The 17,553-nt window shown below is 45.4% G+C and overlaps 1 protein-coding gene across 1 annotated transcript in view; it reads right to left on the bottom strand.

Moving 5' to 3' along the window:
• The window catches only part of Rnf157 (ring finger protein 157), a 74,636-nt gene extending 57,795 nt beyond the window's left edge, over positions 1-16,841 (bottom strand). The window contains exons 1-2 of the mRNA XM_052756209.1: positions 16,684-16,841; positions 16,040-16,608 (exon numbers count right to left, since the gene is read on the bottom strand). Coding sequence (XP_052612169.1) covers positions 16,040-16,608; positions 16,684-16,841 — 727 coding nt within the window. The remainder of the gene's footprint in view (positions 1-16,039; positions 16,609-16,683) is intronic.
• Positions 16,842-17,553: the final 712 nt, after the last annotated feature.

Below are 17,553 nucleotides of genomic sequence, written 5' to 3'. Positions count from 1 at the left end.
CACAAAGCCTTATGTGTAACTCAGCCAGGATAAATCTAAACTCCCAGTCAGCTGTGATTTTTGAGATTTTTTTCAGCAAGCTGAAAAGCTGTGTTTTAGCACTTTTGGCTGTGGAGAAGCCGCAGGAAGGGGAGGAGAAGACAGCTGCAACAGAAATCAGAACCCGACATTCAGATTTTACTTTCTAGACATGGAGTTTGAGTCCAGAAACACCAATTAAACTCAACCATGCGTCTAAGATCACTCACCAAAGCGTGAGGCAATTCTTAACTAACAATCAGAAAGCATTTGCAGAGTGGCAGGACACAAATCAAAGTAGCACTGAACTGCAGCTGGAAGGAGCCTGCTGAACCTAGAAACACAGCATCTGGCTGCAGTGCCGCAGCATGCAGTGCACCCCAGGACGGCATCACTATCCATTATTCATGCCACACACCTGCTGGGCCTCTTCTCCAAGCGCATAAAACTGATAGAGTGGAGGTGCCTGGTTGCCTTCAGTAGAAAGCAGTCTTCTCAAATAAACTGCCATTGCTATTGCCTCTGAGTGAGATGTATTTTCTACACATCAGGGATTGTATGTTTCTTACACATGAGATGAAATGAGAAAAAAAAGGTTCTAGCTGGGTATGGTGGTGTGTGCCTATAGTTATACAGCCGGAGTTACATACTGAGACCCAGCCTTTAAAAACAAAAACAACCAACAAACAAAAAACCACCAAATCTCACTTCTCAGTACCAGTCCAGGAAAACTTTGTGCCGACTGACTAAATGATCTGTCAGTCTCTTAACCTCTCAAAGACATTTCCAGTCTCCAGGCCGTGATGAATGCTATTTTCTACACTGGGCTACTTGAGATTCTGTAACCAGTTTTTAAAGTCTATACTCAATGCCATTTGCTCCCTTTAACTCCATCCTTTCAGAGATCAAGATCTTTATTTATTCAAAAAGACTAACGGCCTTACTGAGGAACAACACACCCAATACAGAATTCATGCCTTGCACAACTTGGTAGTTTTGGTAACCATCACCATGAGTCCAGTTGAGAACATTTCCAGCTCTCCAAAATATTCTAGTATGCCTGGCACAATCCCCACTGTCTCACCAGGCATGGTGGCTAACACCTTTGTCTTACTCACTGTTCTATTGCTGTGAAGAGACACCATGGCAACTCTTATGAAAGAAAGCATTTAATCAAGGGCTTGCTTACAGTTTCAGTGGGTTAGTCCATTATTATCATGGTGGGAAACAGGCAGGTATGGTGCTGGGGCAGAAGCTGAGAGCTTTACATGCTGATAGGCATCAAGGCAGCAAGCAGAATGAAATACTGAGCCTGGCAAGGGCTTTTTAAACTTCACATTCCCAGTGACACATCTCCTCCAACAAAGCCACACCTTCAAATCCTTCCCAAACAGTCTATCAACCGATTGACTAAACATTCAAATATATGAGCCCGTGGGGGCCATTCTCATTCAAACCACCACAATCTGTAATCCCAGTTCTTGGTAGGCTGAGGCAGGAGGATTGCTGCAATTTCAAGGCCAGCTTTGGGCATATAGTTAAGTACCAGGTTATTCAGGACTATCGAGCAAGACCTTGGTTAAAAAAAAAAACAAAACAAAACTGCCCCCTAAGCACTAGGATTAGAGCTTGAGACAGTTTCAGTTTCACTATGTAGCCCTGGCTAGCCTGAAATTCAGAGATGGGCCTGCCTCTGCCTCCCGAGTGCTGGGATTAAAGGCGTGCGCCACCACCGCCCGGCTAGCCCTCCTATTCTTAATTTAGCTCAACAACAAAGCTCAGTAAATTTAATGTGGTCACACAGTTAGTAGCTGTTTTACGCAAAACCTGTATTTTGTTGACTTTATCGCAATAAAACCAAACCAAAGAAATAGAAGAAGGCAGTTGTTAGCTGCTGCAGCACCTGGCTCAACTGATAGGTCACGTAATAAATGTTCTGTTTTAATAAATAACAAAGAAAGGAGGCTGGCTGTTGATAGGTTTCAGAGGCCATGGAAACAGTTGGGCATGAGAAGGGAAAGGGTTATCAATTGAAGCAGGTGCTGTGGCAGCTAACAACTGCCCTCTTCCGGTTTTTGCTTTTTTGTTGTTGTTGTTGTTGTTTTGTTTTTTGTTTTCAGTTATTTATTTTGCAATGCAGTCAACAAAATCCAGGTTTCAGCTTAAAAGAGAGCTGGATTTTATCCCAACGCTGGTATCTACCAGCTGTGTGACCACATTAAATTTATTGAGCTTTGTTGTTGAGCTACATTAAATAAAAAGTTATTTCTGAATACAGTTCCATTTATTGCAATATTCAGGAATATAACTCCATTATTTCAAAAGTAAATAGCAAGATTAATATTTTCCACTTACAGGCAGGGTATCTGTTTATGCTGTGACCTTAATAAGAGAAAAATATGCAAAGAGAAGGCTTCTCAGCAAGAACTATTAGCATGCGACAGTGGTTAAAATCTAAAAGTGTTTATATGTCTGTCCTATACAATATAAAATTTTCATGACTTGAGAAAGCTTGAAGGTTTGGTTTTGGAATTTCACCACAATAAGTAAATCACTATTACATGGGGTCTAAACATACAGGGCTATGTTTTGGTCTTTGGCATGTTACATAGTAATTATGTGTTGAAAATATCTCTTGGCCTAAATTTTCTATCTAGTTTCAGAAGGCTTTTGTTTGTAAAATTATAAAGGGCAGTGCAGTCCTCAGACTGTTTCATTTCCTATTTTATTCTGGACAGAGGAGTATGTTGAACTTACTGGTCCCTCCACTAGATAAGTAAAACAAAAGACTGTTGGTTGGTGTAGAAAAACAAAATGTTTTTTGAGACTAAAGGGTCTGATTTACAATTCTTGTTTGCCTCTGCCAGAAAGGACACATTCTCTGGGCTTTATCGATGTGAGCATGTATCATTTCAGGCACTGCCCTCTTTTGCATGGAGCAGTACAGGAAAAGGAAAAGTCAGACAGGTCCATGTCCTAAGGTGCCAGTCCTGGTCGGTCTTCTGTATGCACATATGAAACAGCACAGCTTAGAATGTGTGCATGTATTTATGCAGAGTTGGAGGTTTTCATCCATCGACACTGCTCCTCACCTCTCTGCTTCCACTGCTTCTCAGCCATGGTCCTTCTTCAGTCACTGAACTCTTTAAGATACTGGGACACAGGCAGAGGTTCCTTAATGCTTGAGGATGACACTGAGTTCTATCTTTGGTTGATGGAAATCTTTACAAATAATTTTTTTCTTTTCTATAAACGGACTTTGTAGCTCAGGCTGGCTCCTCCTAAGCTGGGCTGTCAAAATATTAATAGGTTTTCAACGTATTTATTAGTTTGTTTACTTAGTGTGTGTGTGTGTGTGTGTGTGTGTGTGTGTGTGTCTCCATCCATGAACTCAGGGCATTATGTATGCTGGACAAGTGCTCTATTGCCAAGTTGCATCCCCAGTTCTTTGGATTCCTTTGGACATGATTCCAGAAGGTTTTGAGACATCCTTGCTATATAATACAGATAAGATCTCCTAACCCAGCTTGTGCATTTCCTTCCCTAGACATGGAATGTGGCTTTCATTGAACTCTAGATCCTCAGTGTAAAATGTCAGTTGGAGACCATGGTCTGCATGCTAGAAGCTCTCAGTACCACTTTGTCAGTCATCATTCCTAGGCCTTTTCAGAGCAGAGAGCTAGGAGATGTTTATAAAAATAAAATATAGGCCGGGCGGTGGTGGCGCACGCCTTTAATCCCAGCACTCGGGAGGCAGAGCCAGGCGGATCTCTGTGAGTTCGAGGCCAGCCTGGACTACCAAGTGAGTTCCAGGAAAGGCGCAAAGCTACACAGAGAAACCCTGTCTCGAAAAACCAAAAAAAAAAATAAAAAATAAAATAAAATATAACACAATATTTTTATTGATATATATATGTGTGTGTATGTATACAAACATACACACACATATAGGTTTTTTTTGAGATAGGGTTACATACACACACACACACACACACACACACACACACACACACACACACACATAGGGTTTTTTTTGAGACAGGGTTTCTTTGTGTAGCCTGGCTACTCTGTAGACCAGGCTGGCCTTGAACTCACTGAGATCCACCTGCCTGACTCCCAAGTGCTGGGATTAAAAGTGTGTGCCACTGCCGACCAGCAATATTTCTAATTTTGTTTTTGTATGAAGCAGGTGTCACGTAGCCCAGGCATTCCTTCAATACACTATTTATCTGGGAATAACTTTAAAACCCTAATCCGCCGGGCGGTGGTGGCGCACGCCTTTAATCCCAGCACTCGGGAGGCAGAGCCAGGCGGATCTCTGTGAGTTCGAGGCCAGCCTGGGCTACCAAGTGAGTTCCAGGAAAGGCGCAAAGCTACACAGAGAAACCCTGTCTCGAAAAACCAAAAAAAAAAATAAAAAATAAAATAAAATATAACACAATATTTTTATTGATATATATATGTGTGTGTATGTATACAAACATACACACACATATAGGTTTTTTTTGAGATAGGGTTACATACACACACACACACACACACACACACACACACACACACACACACACACATAGGGTTTTTTTTGAGACAGGGTTTCTTTGTGTAGCCTGGCTACTCTGTAGACCAGGCTGGCCTTGAACTCACTGAGATCCACCTGCCTGACTCCCAAGTGCTGGGATTAAAAGTGTGTGCCACTGCCGACCAGCAATATTTCTAATTTTGTTTTTGTATGAAGCAGGTGTCACGTAGCCCAGGCATTCCTTCAATACACTATTTATCTGGGAATAACTTTAAAACCCTAATCCGCCGGGCGGTGGTGGCGCACGCCTTTAATCCCAGCACTCGGGAGGCAGAGCCAGGCGGATCTCTGTGAGTTCGAGGCCAGCCTGGGCTACCAAGTGAGTTCCAGGAAAGGCGCAAAGCTACACAGAGAAACCCTGTCTCGAAAACAAACAACAACAAAAAAAACCCCTAATCCTCCTGCCTCCACCTCCCAACTGTTGAGATTATAGGCAGGTGCTAGCCAGCCTAGTTTATGTAGTGCTGGCAATAGAACCCAGGACTCTAGGCAGGCTAGGGAAACAGCCTACTGACTGAGCTGTGTCCTATAACCCTGCTTTTGGCTTTTGAGATAGGGTCTTCCTGTGTATGTTACAGACCACTGGCTGAACGTGAACTCACAGCAGCCCTCCAGCCTCTATTTCCCAAGTGCTGGAACCACAAGTGTTCAGCACTTGTGGAACTGTCTTGAGAACGGGTTTTAACATAATTCACAGTTTGAGGGCTGGAGAGTTGGCTCAGAAGTTATGAGCACTTCCTGCTCATCCAGAGGACCGGAATTTGGCTCACAACTACCTGTAACTCCAACTCCACAGATTATGATGCTTTTGGCCTTCCCAGGCACCTGCACTCATATGTACATACCCATATACAGATAAATAAATATACCTACACATAACTAAGAATAATAAAAGTGGGGGTTGGGGATTTAGCTCAGTGGTAGAGCAGCAAGCTCAAAGTCCTGGGTTCAGTCCTCAGTTGGGGGGGGGGGAGATAATAAAAGCGGCTGGACGGTGGTGGCCCACACCTTTAATCCCAGCACTCAGGAAGCAAAGACAGGTGGATCTCTGTGAGTTCAAGGCTAGCCTGGTCTACAAAGTGAGTTCCAGGACAAGCACCAAAGCTACAGAGAAACCCTGTCTCGAAAAACAAAAACAAAAACAAACAAACAAAAGAATAATAAAAGTTAATGAGTTTTTTGTTTCGTTTTTGAGACTGTGTTTCTCTGTGTAGCCCTGGCTGTCCTTGAACTCGTTCTGTAGGCCAGGCTGGCTCAAACTTAGAGATCCTCTTGCCTCTGCCTCCCAAGTGCTGAGATTAAAGACTTTCACCACCACACCCAGCTTAAATGTGAGTATTTTTTAAAAAGCACCCATGGTTCACTTGACTAGGGTGCAGCTCAGTGGCAAGTGTACTGACTTGTCTCTCTAAGGCTGGACAGGTGGATGGCAAGCTCTGTTCACAGGCAAGTGTACTGACTTGTCTCTCTAAGGTTGGACAGGTGGACGGCAAGCTCTGTCACACTGCAAATGGTTGGTCTTTCTCACTAGTCTCAACAAGAAAAAAAGGTGAAAGCAAATTTTAAAAAATCATGAGCCAGGTGGTAGTCAGGCATTCCTTTAATCCCAGCACTCAGGAGGGAGAGGCAGGCAGATCTCTGTGAGTTTGAGGCCAGCCTGGGCTACAGAGCAAGTTCCAGGACAGCCAGGGCAGATACGTAGAGAAACCCTGTTTCAACGTGTATGTGTATCTGTTTTTGTGTTTGTGCACATGACTACAGAGAATTCAGAAGAGGGTGTCAGATTCTCTGGAACTAGAGGCACAGGCGATTGTAAGGCACCTGATGTGGGTGCTGGAAACCATATGCAGGTCCTTTGCATAAGCAGTACATACAACCCAGCCATCTCTTCAGCCCACAAAGCAAATGTTGTGTGAAATTTTGATTGTGTTCTGACAAATAAAGCTTGCTTGGAGTCAGAGGGCAGAGCAGATAGGAGACAGGAAGTAGTAAGGCAGGGCAGAGAGGGAATCTGAGCCTTTTTGGAGGAAAGAACAAAAGGGGTAGGAGGCAACTGGGGGCTGCTGCCCTGCTTCTCTGATCCTTCAGGTTCTTACCCCCTTATCTGACTCTCAATTTTTTTTTACTGATAAAGAAATAATTAGATAAACTAACGCTTCAGAAAAACAAAAAAATTTTTTTTCCCCAGACAGGGTTTCTCTGTTCTCTGTGTAGATCTGGCTGTCCTGGAACTCAAAGGCTAGCCTCAAACTCACAGAGAACTGCCTGCCTCTGCCTCTCTAATACAAAAATCCTTTTGACTGATAAGGGTTTCTAGGATGAAATGGATTCTGTTTTTGTTTGTTTGTTTTTGGTTTTTCGAGACCGGGTTTCTCTGTGCAGTTTTGGTGCCTGTACTGGCTCTCATTCTGTAGACCAGACTGGCCATGAACTCACTGAGATCCACCTGGCTCTGCCTCCCAAGTGCTGGGATTAAAGGCGTGCACCACCACCACCTGGCTTGGATTCTGTTTTAATTCATAGTGTTACACATTGCATATGTCTTCTCAAAAGTTTAGAAAAGAATATTGCCAAAGCGTTACTAACCTACTGATTGAATATGAATTCAAGCTAACTTGTATTTGTGTGTTTGTCCATTTATTTATGTTGGCTTTTGAGACAGTGTAGCACAGTCTACATGTTCAGCATGAACTCTTCTGCTGAAATAAAAATCTTTTCTTTAATCTATGTATTATTGGTTATGATTTTAAATTTTTTGTAGCAAAACTTGATTTTGGGGTAGGAGGAGGTCAGGTTGCCCTTGCACTCCTGAACTAAGTGATCTTCCGGATGGGCTTCCCTGGTATCTAAGACTACAGGATCATACTGCTGTGGGTTTGGTGGGTTTGTTTGGTTTTTGACAGGATTTCAGTAAGTAGGCTGAACTGGTCTTAAACTGACAATCCATCCTCTTCTGACTCCTGAATGCCAGGATTACAGGTATGCACCACACCCGGCATTTGATTTTAATACAAAACAAGAACTACATTTAACTTTAGGCATCCTTTTAAGACAGATTCTCACTAGTCCTGGCTGTCCTGGAACTCACTCTGTAGACCAGGCTGGCCTCAAACTCAGAGATCCACCTGGCTTTGCCTCCCTAGTGCTGGGACTAAAGGCATGCACCATCACCACCTGGTTCCATCAATCTTTTTGTTTTTCTCAACAGAAATCTCCAGGAAAAAAAAAAGTTCAAAAATTTATTCGTTCTTAACAGAAACCAAGACATGGCCTTGTTTTTTGAGACTAGGTCTCTCACTGGCTTGGAATTCTCCAAGTATGCTAGGCAGGTTGATCACTGAGTCCTAGGGAATCCACCTATCCCTGCCTCCTCACTGCTGGGATCACACATACCTGGTGCCTGGCTTTTTACACGGTGCTGGGGATCTGAACTCGGGTCCTTGGGCTTGCTTGGTGAGCACTTTACCACCTCCCCAATCCCTATTTTCATTTCTTTTGGACTGATTTGCAGGAGCAGAATTGACAGATCATAAGCTAAACTCATGTTTAACATTTAATTACATTTTGCAATTTTATTTATTTATTATGTGCACACACAGAGATGTGCCATAGTTTATGTGTGAACTTCAAAAGAAAATTAGTGGGAGTTAGTTCTTTTCTTCTACTATGTGGGTACCTAGGCTTGAACCTAAGATATCAGGCATCTTTATCCACTGAGCCATCTTACTAGCCCATGATTAATATTTAAAAGACTGCCAAATTCTTTCCAAAGTGGCTGTGTCATTTTACATTTTCCCTTAGCAATTCATAAGGATTCTAATTTCTCTGCATTCTAAACATTTGACAGTGTCTGCCTTTTTTATTTTAGGCATCCTAGAGGGTATAATGGCATCTCATTGAAGCTGGGTTTGTTGTTGTTGTTTTTGTTTTTTCGAGACAGGGTTTCTTTGTATACAGCTATGGCTGTCCTGGAACTCGTTCTCTAGTCCAGGCTGGCCTCTAACTTGCTATGGAGACAAAGACAGCCTTGAACTCCTGATCCTCATGTTTCCACCTCCTGAGTGCTGGGACTACAGGCAGCACCATCACGCCTGACTTTTTCCTCAACAACATTTCCATGGAATTCCCATCACTATACTTTTCAGCGATCACTGCAGCAGGCTGTCAGTTGCATTTCCATAGGAATTACCTCTCTATGTATCTTGTCTTGTCATCTCTTCAATGTTTTCTTAAAAAATTATTTTTGTTATTTTTAATTGTATGTATTGTGGTGGGTGTGTGCATGTGAGTGATGGTGCCTGCAGAGGCCAGAGTATCAGATCCTCTGGAGCTGGAGTTACAGATGGTTGTGAGCCTTCTGGGGTGGGTGCTGGGAACCGAACTCAGGTCCTCTGGAAGAGCAATACATGCTTTTATCCACTAAGCCATTTCCTCAGACTCTTTTAGAAATGTGTTTTTTTTTTTTTTTTTTGGTTTTTCGAGACAGGGTTTCTCTGTGTAGCTTTGCGCCTCTCCTGGAACTCACTTGGTAGCCCAGGCTGGCCTCGAACTCACAGAGATCCGCCTGGCTCTGCCTCCCGAGTGCTGGGATTAAAGGCGTGCGCCACCACCGCCCGGCAATGTGTGTTTTTAATTCTGAAGGAATCCAATTTGTGTGTGTGTGTGTGTGTGTGTGTGTGTGTGTGTGTGTGTGTGTGTGTGTGTTTGAGAGTTGGGGATACAGCTGGGTGGCAGAGCACCCAGCATTTGTAAGGCTCTTGGTTCCATCCCTAGCATTGAGACAACAAAAAGATGTCACTGGATTGTACTTTTGGTATCATTTCTAACTTTTTGAATAATCCAAATCAAATAGTTTCTCCTGTCTTCTAAGATTTTACATTTAACTCTTACCTTTTGGTTTGAAATGTAACTTCCATGCCATATAATTCACCTAATTTAAACTGTATAAACCAGGTTATAGTGACACATGTTTTTAATCCCAGCACTTGAGAGGTCGAAGCAAGATCTACCCTGACCTACATAGCAAGTTCAAGGCCAGCCTGAGCTATATGGGGACTCATCTTAAAAAAAAAAAAAAAAAAGACATACATACATGATTTGAAAAAAATATATATTATACACACACACACACACACACACACACACTATATATATATATATATATAGTGTGTGTGGTTTATAGTATATTCAGGGCTGAGCACCATTCACCCTTACCTAATTTTAGAACATTTTCACTACCCTAAAAAAAAACCCATTAACAGTCATTCCTCTCGTCCACTCCTCAGCTTCTGGTGAATCTACTTTCTGTCTCTGGATTTCTTTCTCTTTTGACAGTTCATAAAAATGACATAATATGTGATGTTTTGGATCTTGTACCTTTCACTTAGCGTAATGTTCTCAAGGGTCATTCATGCTGAAGCATGTATCAGTGCTTCACTCCTCTCACTGCCCAGTAATAGTCCATTGTCTATATTTATCGTGTTTACTCATCGGCTGTTCCATTCATCATCTGAGGAATTTCTACCTTTTCACTATTATGAGAAAAATGATATGTACATTCATGTGCAAATTTTGTGTGAATGTTTTGGTCTTGTGCATACACAAGAAGTGGTATGACTGATGAGTCATATAATAACTAACCATTTGAGAAATTATAAAACAGCTTAAGACTGTTTTCCTTTTTTGATTTTGATGCTGAGTTTCACTCTGGCCCAGGCTAACCTGGATTTACTCTGTAGCCCAGGCTGCCCTCCTAACTCAGTGTTCTTCTTACTCAATACTGAGATGACCGTGTGAGCCATCATGTCTTGTGGGTAGGGCTCTAGGTTTCCTTAGCAATGCTTGCTACTATTTTATTTTTCAGTTAACAGCTGTCCCATTGGATGTGACTTATTATCTAATAATAGCATTCTTTTGCAAGGGGGCAAGATCTAATTCTATAACCTAGGTTAGTCTTAGAATCTTACTGCCTTGGCCTCCTGAGAGCTGTTCCTAACTTGGCAAATGTTGTTTTACTCTTTTGTTTTTCTGTTTGTTTATTTGTTTTTTGTTTGTTTGTTTGTTTGATGTGCAGGTTTCTCTGTGTAGCCCTGGCTGTCCTGGAACTTGCTCTGTAGAGATGGCTGGTCTGGAACTCAGAGATCTGCCTGCCTCCTGAGTACTGGGACTAAAGGTGTGCGCCACCACCACATGGCTGTGTTGTTAAATCATAGATGAGTGGATGTTCTAGCAAATGTTTTGTCTGAATCTACTAATACAATCAGGTAGTTTTTATAGTGTATTCTATTAGTGTGGCATATTAACAATGACTGACATCGTATATGAAACAGCTCACACTACACTAACAGGACATAGCCTGCTTGGTCACTCTATAGTCTGCATGCTTATATTTGTACATGTACCTCTGACACTAAACGATTAGCGGTGAACTTTTGGAAGAAGTGTAGTTTGTTTTTTTTTTTTTTTTTTTTTTTTGGTTTTTCGAGACAGGGTTTCTCTGTGTAGCTTTGCGCCTTTTCCTGGAACTCACTTGGTAGCCCAGGCTGGCCTCGAACTCACAGAGATCCGCCTGGCTCTGCCTCCCGAGTGCTGGGATTAAAGGCGTGCGCCACCACCGCCCGGCTAGAAGTGTAGTTTTTAAATAGTGATTTTTGTTTGTTTGTTTGTTTTTTGTTTTTCGAGACAGGGTTTCTCTGTGTAGTTTTGGTGCCTGTCCTGGATCTCACTCTGTAGACCTGGCTGGCCTTGAACTCACAGAGTTCCACCTGGCTCTGCCTCCCGAGTGCTGGGACTAAAGGCATGCACTACTACAGCCCGGCTTATACAGTGATTTTTGAAGACATGCTTAGTTATTAAATTTTTTGTGTTCCAGTACTCTTGCAACAACTAAAAATTCCAGCTCAGCAAAAATAATTAAAATAGACAAGCACAATAATACACCTATAATCCTCATTACTTTAGAGCCTGAGGCAGGGGGATTAACAGTTCTGATCAATATAGTAAGATTTTGAATCAACAACAAAAAAAAAAAAAAGAAAGAAAAGATTAAAAGAGGAAGCCAGGAACTGAAGAGAGATACTCATTCGTTAAGGGCCCATACTGCTCTTGCAGAGGACCCAGGTTCAGTTCCCAGCACCCACACTGGGTAGCTCACAATGGCCTACTTGCCTGTAACTCCAGCTTCAAGTAGGATCCAATGCCTGTGCAGCCACACATACTCACACAGCCATACCCCCTACCCCCGCACACACACAAGCACATAATAAAAAGTAAAATAAGCTGGATGGCAGGCAGCAACAGGCAGATTTCTGAGTTCAAAGTCAGCCTGCTCTACAGATCAAGTTACAAGACAGCCAGGGCTACACAGGGAAACCTTGTCTCAAAAAAACCTACAATAAAATGCAGTAAGATGATCCTTCTGTATGCTGTGAATATGTGTTCCCCTCATTAGTTAATAAAGAACTAATAGGCTGGTAGCTGGGCAGGAAGTTAGGCGGGAAATCCATACTGAGAATGCTAGGAAGGAGAAGGGTGGAGTCAGGAGTCGCCAGCCAGACACAGAGGAAGCAAGATGAGAATGTCGTACTGAGAAAAGGTACCAAGCCACATGGCTAAACATTAGATAAGAACTATGGGATAATTTAAGTGTAAGAGCTAGTTAGTAATAAGCCTGAGCTACTGGCCAAGCATTTATAATTAATATAAACCTCTGAGTGATTATTTGGAAAACAGCTGCAGAACAGAGAAAAGCCTCTGATTACAATAAAAAAAAAAAAAAAAAAACCAATTCTTTTAAAGAGGAAGACACCATATTTACATTGTCTATGTCAACTTGCCTAGGTGATACTATCCAATAGTCTTCCAAATACTAGTCTAAATACTGCTGTGAAGGATTTGGGGGATGTGAAGTAAAATACAAGGACATAATAGATATTAAAGTCAAATAGACTAGAGCTGTCGAACAATATAACTCACTAGCAGAACACTTAGCTAGCATTCACAAGGTCCTGGTTGCTCTCCAGTACTACCAAAACAACAACAAAATATTAGTCCAAAATCACAGGTATGTTGTCGCGTACCTGCAGTCTTAGCACTGAGGAGACTAAGGAACTAGGAGCGGGCGGTAGTGCATATCTGTAATTCAAGTACGTGAGAGGTGGAAGTAAGAGAATCAGAAGTTCAAGGTTCCAAGCCGGGCGGTGGCGCACGCCTTTAGTCCCAGCACTCGGGAGGCAGAGGCAGGTGGATCTCTGTGAGTTCGAGGCCAGCCTGGGCTACAGAGTGAGTTCCAGGAAAGGCTCGAAAGCTACACAGAGAAACCCTGTCTCGAAAAACCAGGGGAAAAAAAAAGAAGTTCAAGTTTCCTTGGCTATATAATGTGTTTAAAGCAAGCCTGGGTTGTATGAGACACTATCTCAAAGGGGATAGAATTTGTTTGTTTGTTTGTTTTAGGCCTTAGGCCGAGCAAGTCGTGGTACTCAAGAGGCTGAGGCAGGACGGACACTTTGAAGTTAACATATACTACAGAGCAGGGCCCTGTCTCAAAAAAGAAAAAGAAGAAAGAAGAACTTGATGTGGTCGTGAATGTCTTTAATCCCAGCACCTGAGGAAGAGATACACAGTCTCTGAGTTCAAGGCCATCCTGGTCTACATAGTGAGCTCCAGGCCAGCCAGGGCTACACACTGAATCCTATCTAAACAAAAGGAAAGGAGGAAGAAAGCAAGCAGAAAAAATTAAAGCCAACCAGGAATGCACAGAAAGACTGTTCAAAAACAACAAAACACTTCCGTGTGTCTAGGTGGGGGTATAGTTTAATTAGTAAGAATGTTCACCTAGCAGTAAGAAATCCTGGGTTCAGGGCTGGAGATGGTTCAGTGGTTAAGAGCGCTAACTGCTGTCAGGACGATCGGGGTTCAAATCCCAGCACCTACATGGCAGTTCACTGTCTGTAACTACAGTTCCAGGGGACCCAACACCCATGGCAAAACACCAATGCACATGAAATTTAAAAAATTAGCGGGGCAGTGGTGGTGCACGCCTTTAATCCCAGCACCTGGGAGACAGAGGCAGGAGGATCTCTGTGAGTTTGAGGCCAGCCTGGTCTACAGAACGAGATCTAGGACAGGCACCGAAACTACACAGAGAAACCCTGTCTCGAAAAAAAAAATTAGTAACTGATTAGTTAATTAAAAAGAAAAGAAGGGGGCTGGAGAGATGGCTCAGAGGTTAAGAGCACTGACTGCTCTTCCAGAGGTCCTGAGTTCAATTCCCAGCAACCACATGGTGGCTCACAACCACCTGTAATGAGATCTGGTGCCCTCTTCTGGCCTGCAGTCACATATGCTGTATACATAATAAATAAATCTTTAAAAAAAAAAATAAATAAAAAGGAAAAGAAAAGAAATCCTGAGTTCAAACAAAATATACTCAGCTTGGAAGTAAATTCATATGGTCCCAGTATTTGACAGGACCAGAAGTTCAAGGTCATCCTTAGCTACAAGTCAGTCTGACGCAGCCTGTGCTAAATAAGACCCTGTTTCAAAATAACAATGAAAAGCAATAGATAAAAATGAGTTAGAATGAGGTAAAACTTTTGAAAGATTGGTAGATCGGGGAGCATTATTTTGGACTGTTAAATACCAAATGTGTTTACTTGAAAAAGGCTATGGAGGTACGTGCTGTGACTCATGCATGCTTGTAATCCCAGTGTTTGGGAAGGGGAGGCTAAGGCCAGAGGCCTGCCTCAGATTTGTGGCTCACCAAGGCTACATACGGAGTTGCCAGCCAGCCTGACCTACAGTGTGAGACCCTGTCTCAAAAACAAGTTCCCATCTCCCAAAAAAGGTTTTAGTTTGGCCCATTATTCTCTTATTGCCTTTGGGAACACCCTTTCAGACATCTACCATTATTAATTCCCATATGTGGAGAAGGAAGGGTAAATTTTCTCCCAAGGCAGCAAACCCTATAAAACTCCAAGGTCAGCAAAACATGATCCATATTCTGATCAATAAAAGCTGAGTGACTTAGACAGAAAACACACACACACACACACACACACACACACACACACACACACACACACTGCTGCTGCATATTTTTGGTTTTAAGAAACAAAATGCCAGTCAGGTGTAAGGGATCGTATTTGTAGCCCTACCACCGGGAAGAGGGGCTATTTACACTTCCCTTTTTGTGGCTGTTGTATTGATTTTATTTCGTTTGAGACAGTCTCACTGTGTGGCTCAGGCTGACCCCAAACTTAATAATCCTCCTGCCTCGGCCTCTAGAGTGTTACGATGCATTTTTAATAGATAAAAGTAACCATACAGTCATAATTAGCAAGAGCTTTATTAAAACACTAGGGATCCGCAGCTTTATCTCCGGCCTGTCTAAAACAGTTCTTACTGTAGGGCTTGTTCTCTGGCACAAAGGAGACACAGAGCTGCTGGTACACACTGCAGGGAGGCAGGTTCATTGTCTGGTCCCAGCTTCCACCTGGCAGAAACTGGATGTACTGCTGAGAAACCAGCTCGACTCATTAGCATGTCTTTATTCTACCAAAAGGAAGATGGGATCCTCTCCAATTCTAACACCTCACTCTGCTATCATCAAAATCCTCATCAGGTCCTCAAGACAGAGGGAAGGCGGTAGACATGGGTCCCCAGGGGTCTTGAGAACAGCAAATAAAAATAGTAATAATAATAATAATAATAATAATAAAGGGACAGATAGCCGGGTCATTCGCCAGCAGCTCAGCGGCTGCCCTCCACTCAATTCGACTACTTTGGCATTCTCTCTCCTCGGCTGTCAAAACTGTCCTGCGAATGCTGATGCAGAGGATGGAGGCATTTACTTTTCCGAGCTACGGCATGCGTCTGAAAAAATACTATTGCCCTGTCCCCAGGCATCCCGTTGCCAGAAACCAGCAAAGGGGCGATCCAAGTGACTCTGTCAGATTCCCATCATTTCTGCTCACTTAGTTTTCCTCTGACAGCCTGCGGAAAAGCTAAGGACTGCATGAGCAAGTTCGTTCTCCCCGCCACCCCACGCCAGCAGAAACCCACTCCCAACCATCCCAGAGGCCAGGACGAGGCAGGCCGGGGTCAACACCTGGCACAGGTGCCTGTCAGGGACGCCTCTCCAAAGCCGCAGCCCCTGCAACGCCGCATCCCGGGAGGCGCGCGTCCCTGTCGCAGAGCAGATTACCACCGAGGGTCGCTCTCGTCCCCGGCGGAGGGGTGACCTCGATGACCCCGCAGGCACCTGCAGCCCTCTGCACGGCGTCGCAGGGACCCGCGATGAGGGGCACCCCACGCCCTGCATCCGGAAGACCTCCCCCGCTCCGAGGCCGGCTCGGGGCCGCCCGGACCGCCGCGTCGCTCGCCCGCAGCATCCGACGCGCGGCCTCCCCTCCGCCCGGCCCGCGGCGCGCGCGCGGCCCTCACCGGACTTGGGCGGGTAGCGGTACACGGAATTGGACGGGATGTCCACCTCCTCCACGCCCGCGTGCTGCCGGCTCGTTAGGGCCCCCCATGGCCGCTGCGACCTCGGCGGCGCCCGGCGACGGTCTCCGCGCCTCAGCGCGCCGGCCGGCCGCACGCCCGATGCGGGGGTCGGCGGCCCGCCGCGGCCCGCTCGGCGGCGGAGGCGCTGCGGCTGAGGCGGCGGGGAGCGGCCTGCAGGGCGCGCACCATTCTCCGCCGGGTACCGCGGCGGCGCCTCTGCCGGAGGGGGGCTGCGGGGCTGAGCCGGGGTGGGGGGGGGGGGGCGCCGCCGCCTCAGGCCGCGTGATGTCAGCGGCGGCAGGCGCGCGCGGGGGGGGGGAGACCGCGGCGGCCTCAGCCAATGGGGCGGCGGGGCGGGAGCGCCCGCGGGCCGGCCAGCCAATGGGAAGCGAGCTGCGGTGGGAGCCGGCGGCGCGTGCTTCGCGCGGAGGCTGCGGCGCGGACGCGACCCGGGGCTGAGCGGCGGCGACGGGCGAGCATCTGGGTCTCCCGGGGCTGCCCCGCTGTGGCTGAGAGGCCCCGGGTGCGTCGGGCAGAAGAAGCGTGGTCCCCTCCAGACCCGAGTAGTGTCCCGGTTGGATCACCGAGCTGGGAGCGCCTCCCCCGCGGCTCCGGGGAGGCCTGCCTCGAGCTCGAGCGCCTTTGTCCCCGGATCCCAAAGCGAGCTGCCCCGCCCTGGCAGCCAGGGCCCCACCTCCTCCGCATCAGTCGAGGGCAGACCCCCAACGGGAAGCATCCACATCCCTCATGCCCCTGCCGCCAGAACCCCCAAAGTGCTCTGCCAACCCCACGTCCCAAATTGTCAGCAAGACTCCATAGGGGATGCTGGGCGACCCGCTAAGATGTGGTCACCCCTCTGTACAAGCTGTTTGTGCCCCCTTCCCCTGGACAGCTCTGACAGCCTTTAGGGTTTGAATTGGTAGAGCATCAAGTCAAGATAGTCACTTTCAGTCTATCCCTTTTGAACTGTTCTTTGGAGACTTTGGAAAGACCTATGTGTGGCGTATGGGTTCCCAAACAAAAAGGAGATCCAGTAGAGCAGACCTAGGGCTTCGTGTACACACACACACACGCACGCACGCACCAGTGAGAAGCTTGGGCAGGCAGAAGATGTCATTGCTCAGTTAATTACAGACATCTCTGTATTTGTGGGTTTGATGGGGTTTCGGGTTTTTTTGTTGTTGTTTATGTTTTTGTTGTTTCCCTGGAGGGGAGACTGATCAGCTAGAATTTGACCTGTTTCAGCATGACGTCAACTTTCAGCAACATACAGAGTAGTTTGGGGTGACTGTTTCCTTGTTTAGGTTTGTGAAGCTGTGTTGTAGATCTAGCTGCCTCCTGGTCGTAGTGTGTGTGTGTGTGTGTGTGGGTGGGTGTGGGTGGGTGGGTGGGTGTGGGTGGGTGGGTGGGGTGGGTGTTATGGAGTTTGCAAGGGAAGTATGGTTTAAGTTTTT

Source organism: Peromyscus californicus, unplaced genomic scaffold (assembly GCF_007827085.1).
Source record: "Peromyscus californicus insignis strain IS unplaced genomic scaffold, ASM782708v3 Scaffold_3__1_contigs__length_106647218, whole genome shotgun sequence".
Taxonomy (NCBI): Eukaryota; Metazoa; Chordata; class Mammalia; order Rodentia; family Cricetidae; genus Peromyscus; species Peromyscus californicus.
This window is presented reverse-complemented; position numbering and strand designations above follow the sequence as displayed.